Source organism: Myodes glareolus, chromosome 16 (assembly GCF_982192425.1).
Source record: "Myodes glareolus chromosome 16, mMyoGla1.1, whole genome shotgun sequence".
NCBI classification, from domain to species: Eukaryota; Metazoa; Chordata; class Mammalia; order Rodentia; family Cricetidae; genus Myodes; species Myodes glareolus.
Genome location: NC_142041.1, coordinates 69,182,778 through 69,189,161, shown reverse-complemented (window position 1 = coordinate 69,189,161; position 6,384 = coordinate 69,182,778). Strand labels below are relative to the sequence as shown.

Here is a 6,384-nt window from a genome sequence, read left to right as displayed (position 1 = left end):
AGATACACATGGCGTGGGCTCCCTGCTGTCCTGTCTCGCCACCATGTGCCCGGCCACCCGAGAGCGTCATTCTTAATAAAACAATGGGCATTTTGATTCAGTTTGATTTGACTTAATTGGATTTCTTGCACCAGCGGAGCTGCCCTTTACTTATTAATTTTTACTTATCACATAGGAGCTGGGTGTGGTGACACACTATAATCCCAGTGTTCAGAATGTGGCCGAACTGCAGGCTCTCCAGTGAGATCCTATCTCACCCATCCCCCCCAAAAAATCATTAACATAGTCTACTTTTCATACCAAGGTTTTGAGACAACAGGATGTACAGTTCAACTCAGACTTGTCACGTTTCTAGTGCCTAGAAGGTACTTGTGGCTCGTGGCTACATGCTGGCCAGCATGTCTCTTTCTTAACACAGGGTCCTGAATGGAGCTGAGGCTATCACAACACTCATGGTCCAGCTTCTGAAGAACTGGTCTTACAGGATGACTAGGTGATTTCTGAGATGCCTGTCCTTGGTAGGTGGTCAGAGAAAAGTCTGAGTTCCCATAGGAGCTTTAGACGCTGTCAGCACATGCCAGGAAGAGGCTGTGCTGAGAAATAACCAAACAGACTAAGTGGACATGGTGAAATGAAGTAAGCTTTGCAACCCAGCACTACTCCCTATGTCCTTGAACAAGTTAGCTAGTCAAACACCCACCCCTTATTTGCAGAATACAGATAACAGTGTCAGCCCCTCTGGTGTTGCTCAGGCAATGTGTACACAAAGATCTGTACCTCTAACCTGTTTCTCAAATGTGGATTGTGGGTATGCAAGAGAGCTTCATTAAAGCTCAATTCTTCACGTACTGTATCGATGTGCACAGAAGGACTGAGCACTGTGGCACTTATCTGCAACTTTTGATAATGAGCACATCGTATTCTAAAGCGGGGAGTGTCTTCGCATTTGTCCAATATTCAGATTTTCTCAAGCCAGAAAAGTTCTCAGGAGTTGGAAGGTCCTCAGTACACTAAACGGATGTTCCAGTGCACTTTATGACTACTGTAACTGCACCATCTGTAAAGTATGAACCTGGGTCTTCCTTTTCAGTACAAGGTTTATGAAGCCATCTTTCAATAGTCTCAAACAGTCCAGAACAAGCTTAAATGACTGGGCATGCATTCACTGCAAAATACCTGGCCGAGCCTACAAACTGCTGGGCTATATCAGCCATGAGGGACCCAAAAGAGTAATAGCTGAGAGCCTTTCAACTCCTGATCATTACAGTGGATGACCAACGTCCACTCCCGGGAAGAACACACGCACCGTGAAGTAGCACAAACACGTTTATTTACTAACCAAAGGGAAGATCCCAGTTAAATCAACACTTTGACATGGGTTTCACGAAAAGTGTTGGTGATAAAGATGGTTGAACACAGTCGTGAAAACTAAAACTGAAGAAAAGAAGCAGTGTAGATATTTATGACCTGCTCATTGAACTGAGCTGATTCACTCCTGTCCAGGGTGGAGATGACATCCTCACTGCACCTTTTCGTAGACCCGAGTACAGGTGACGTTGTTCATGACACAGTCCTAGAAGAAGAGAGATACAAGGTCAGGCTGGTTGTACACCGCAGAACACAGGTGATAATAACACATCGCAGCCGGAATCCTGTAAACTCTTGTCTCGGGCCTTGCCGATGGAGAGAATGCATCTTAGGATTTCCAGACTTGAGCGGGGACCTGCTGTTCTGTTTATAGGTACAGTCGCTATCCTGAAGACGGAAGCGCAGACTAGGAACTCCAAATTACTCATTTGGTTTTGGCAAATATCCCTTACTTTAAATAAATGGAAGTGTGTGTGTGTATGTGCTCGTGCGCGCATGTACGAGGGGCTGTTTGGCAGCCTGCCAAGTCCCCCTGGGGGCAGCAGGAAGAAGCTGCTGCAGCCACACTCTGGGAATCCCTTCACTTCTCTGTCCCACCAAGGGTTGCCTTAGTAACGAGTGCTCTCAGTTCTGAATTGCTATTTTGAATATTTTCTTCCCAAATCTCCTTCTCTCGTTAAACACCGACCGCAGAGAAGCTACGGGGGTCCGTGGCCGCGAGCCCGCACCCCCGTGCGCGAGCCCGCACCCCCGTGCGCGAGCCCGCACCCCCGTGCGCGAGCCCGCACCCCCGTGCGCGAGCCCGCACCCCCGTGCGCGAGCCCGCACCCCCGTGCGCGAGCCCGCACCCCCGTGCGCGAGCCCGCACCCCCGTGCGCGAGCCCGCACCCCCGTGCGCGAGCCCGCACCCCCGTGCGCGAGCCCGCACCCCCGTGCGCGAGCCCGCACCCCCGTGCGCGAGCCCGCACCCCCGTGCGCGAGCCCGCACCCCCGTGCGCGAGCCCGCACCCCCGTGCGCGAGCCCGCACCCCCGTGCGCGAGCCCGCACCCCCGTGCGCGAGCCCGCACCCCCGTGCGCGAGCCCGCACCCCCGTGCGCGAGCCCGCACCCCCGTGGGCCACAAGCAGCTCGGCACTCACCACCACCAGTTTTCCGTCCTTCACTTTTCTGGTTATGGTGCTTTCCTTCCCGTCCCAGTTCTGGTGCTGGACCAGGGCACCGTCGGTGAAGGTGCAGATCGTCTGCAAAGACACAGGGTACTCTACTGAATCTTCCAAAGTACACGAGCTCCCAGGACCCCCCCACCCCCACCCCGGCACATCTTCACCTTTGTGGGTCTACTTCATCCACCATACTGATTTTACCCACAATATAACTATGTGCTTTTCAATCTAGAAACTCTTAAGATGTTTGCGTCTTACAGTACTGGGACTTCTACTGATTCATCAAAATTCAACTTCATAAAATATTTTTACACTAAGTCCTTGGCAATAAGTAAATATGTTATTAATGCGAGTTAACCCGTCCTTCTAGAAGCTTCTCTCATTTCACAGTGCTATAGCTGACCTGAGTTTTTCTGCCATCGGCTGTAGTTTCATCAAACTTCTCTCCCAGGGTACAAGAAAACTGTGTCGTCTTCAAAGTGCTCTCGGTTTTAACGGTGATATTGTTGCCATCACAAGTGATGACACAGTCTGGCTTGGCCATGGCACCCATTTTCCTAAGAGCCAGTCCGACTCCTGTGTAACGGGAAGTAACATAAGGATCGGTTAAAACTTACACAACAGAAGCAACGATTGAGCTGTAAGCATTTCATCTGCCTGGCCTACTATCACTTACTCGCTGACATGCACATATCCAGCTTGTTGCAATATAATGCATGTCAGCCCCATGACCGTCCTGAGCTTGTGTGTGGGGGTGGGGGGGTCTCTGGACTGAGGAGAGCGGGACAAACACCGTTAGCCAGAAATGACAGAACTGGAGGCAGACAGTGCTGACAACATGGCTCTAAAACTCTGCCACTAGCCACTGAGCTGCGTCCTCAGAAAGTCAGGCACGACTTTACTCCTTAACTAAAGCAGTTGGCATAGGCCCAGGCACGGTGACACACGGAGCTGGAGGCAGGAGGATCAAGAGTTTGAGGTCAACCTAAACTGCATAGGAACCTTGTACTGAAAACAAAACAAAATTAAGAAGCAGTTGGGAGATGATGCAAATAAGACATTCAGAGTTGCAAACTTAGGGCCTAGTTCAGTCTGTCAGTCACTGTAGTCTCCAGCCAGCACACAGCAGGCCCCTGGTAAACAGTCCACAGACTACAAAGAAAGGGGGTGGGGGAATCAATCCTGAGGAATTCAAATAGTAGAGTATGCAACCAGCCGTGATGCTAAGTGGAGGGGCACCCTGGGAAAGAGCAAACTCTTCAGAGCTGTACAACAGCATCATATCTGCCACGGAGAGACTCCTGTGCACAGGAACCTGCCAGTGCAATCTGACTCTTCTGCTATCTGCACTATTTGACTATCTGCCTGGTTTTTATCTTGTGTAGTCTGTTTATTTACAGCAGTTACACAGGTATGAAATTTCACATTGCTGGGTTAGACATCGGCTTATAATTTGTGTATCTGCCCTTGGTGACAACATTCACAAGGAACCTGAGATATTTCACAAGAGAGGAGATAACGACCCAGGCAGAATGACTTATCCTGATGCTTAACCAGGCTCCTGTGCTCCCGGGGCCTTCCTTCCGCTCTGTGCCCCTGGCCCAATGTCTATGGGTCAGGCCTGATCGCCTTCCTAACTCCAGAATAGAGAGGCAGCCACTCAGGCATAAGAACCCAGGCCCTTGCAAACAGTGCTCTCTACTGGTCCTCACTCAGGCCTGTGCATCTTCACAAGCCCTCGGAAGTCTGGGCGAGGCCAGCAAAAGGCACTTTCCAGACTCATGCTGATTTACTCGTCCACTGGGGAAAAGAAAAAGGACAAAAGCCTGCGTTCATATTCTACTGACAATATTACAAATACAAGCATGATTCACCAGGAGCCAGGCTTAACCCCGCAGTGCTGGATACTGGCTAAGAGAGAATGAAGTCTGGTTCTGAAGTGTGCAGCGAGGTGTCAATAATGTCACTGGGACACTGGGGACAGCAGCCTCTAAAGCCGCCTCCTCGTCCCAGCACTACCTTTCCGGAGAGAATCCCTGTTCAGCTAACTCCATCCCACATCCTGGCATCTGGAACAAAGGTCCGTATTTTTGTCTGCTCTATGTGTCTACATGTTATCCCTCTCTTAAAAGTAGGCAACAGAAAACGAAGCACTATTTCCAATGAGACTGAACTTGAACCTTGCTCCCTCGTGGTTAGGTTTTAAGTGGCAAGTGGCTACTGCAAGGCCACACCCATCGTGTAGCAGTGAGCAACCACAGGCCAGCAGTTTCTGATTATGGTTTCCCAGCCAAGTCCACGGTCTCCTCGTCCCTAACCCTCCCGACTCACGGGACAGAACAGAAAAGTCGCTGGGCTACAACCATGCACAACGGGTTTCTCCGTGCTTTGCCCATAGGCCACCAGCTACCCACTGTTGTGTCCAGAATGAGCAGAGCCAGCAGCCTGTCCAGCGCCGCGGGAGCCACGCCTAGCCAGAGGCGAGGAGAGAGTCCGAGAGATGCTGCATAGAAAGAGATCTGAGCAGCATCCTCATTCACAGCCTCTAAAGGGCTTCCGCAGAAGCCACGCCCTACCACACGGTGTCCCTACAGAGATGGGGGAAGGGGACTCCCACCATCTAGGAACAAAAGATGCAGCTGGGTGGGAAAGGGGAGTGGGTGCTGCCACGATGGGGGCAAGTGGTGGGGGCAGGGCGGGGGCACCACGTGAGGATAGTTAGAACAATAATGGAACGTTGAGCGGGCTTATCTGTAGGGGGACCACAGCAGTACGGCTGGCACGCGCCTCTGCAAGACCGGAAGCAATGAGGGGCTGCCTCGTGGGTGAGAAGCAGAAAAGGAGAGAAGTGGGGTAGTTCACCACGTCCGGAGCCGAGCAGCAAAGGCGCGCACTCCATCCTAACAGCCGCGTGGTGCTCCACGCAGCTCCCCGGGCCGCGTGGTGGAAGGGGATGCCAGCACGCGGGTGAGAACCCGGGGTTTCGGCGGTGTATCCTCACCTAGCTCCTTCATGTATTCCTCAAAGCCTTGGCTTTCCGTGAGGCGCCACCTCCCCTCGAGGTCCTTAAGGCTGGCCATGGCGGGCGGGCGGGCGGGCGGGCAAGCACGAAAGCAGCAGCAGGGAGAACGCGGTGGCGGGGGCGCTGTGCGGCTCTGGGCTCCACCGCGGCTTAAATCGCCTTGCAGTGGGGAGGTGTCGGACAGCCAATAGGAGATGCGCATCACCCGGGACCGCCCCCTCGCCACTCCCCGGCCCCCTACGCCAGGGGCCGTGCCTGGGGTCTGTAGGTGCCACCCTGACTGCGCCCGACTGTGAAGTCACGCGTCTCCCGCAGCTCCTGCAAGCTGTGACTCGCCTGGCGCGCCCTACTCCTCCGCCAGTGACGCCGGCACGGTCCCGCACGTCCACTCACCCAGGAACCCCTCCCCCTCCCCGGGACAGCCTGGACCCCACGGACCTGCGCGCCATGGTCCCACCGCCCTGCCGCCGCCCGTTTGCTTTTGCCAAGTACCCGAGAGGAACTAATTAGCCAACGCCTGGCGTATGAGCATTGATTGGCTGATTAATAAGTTGATTGATAAACTGCAGTCACCTTAACCTTGACAAACCTACATCCTACTCTCTCTAAAAAGAACCTGCTGACCCCACCCTCCCGCCTTCGGGGCCTCCTCTTGGGTTGTCTGCCTGAGTTGAGCTAGACAATCTTAGCAGCAGCTGCTGAGTGAGATTAGAATGACTTTGGAAATTCGGTTTCCCCACTCAACTGGAGCAAGTTTCAGCTTAGGTGACTGCCATTGTCACTGAAGAGGCTTACTAGTGGAGTTATGAATTAACAAATTACCTCGAATAC

The 6,384-nt window shown here is 52.9% G+C and overlaps 1 protein-coding gene across 1 annotated transcript; it reads right to left on the bottom strand.

Moving 5' to 3' along the window:
* Window positions 1-1,308: 1,308 nt before the first annotated feature.
* On the bottom strand, window positions 1,309-5,770 carry Fabp5 (fatty acid binding protein 5). Its single transcript, XM_087897260.1, has 4 exons — window positions 5,533-5,770; window positions 2,935-3,107; window positions 2,508-2,609; window positions 1,309-1,573 (listed from the first exon to the last, which is right to left on the bottom strand). The coding sequence occupies exons 1-4, from the start codon at window positions 5,753-5,755 to the stop codon at window positions 1,520-1,522; spliced, it is 552 nt and encodes a 183-aa protein (XP_087753386.1). The 5' UTR covers window positions 5,756-5,770; the 3' UTR covers window positions 1,309-1,519.
* Between the last annotated feature and the right edge of the window lie 614 nt (window positions 5,771-6,384).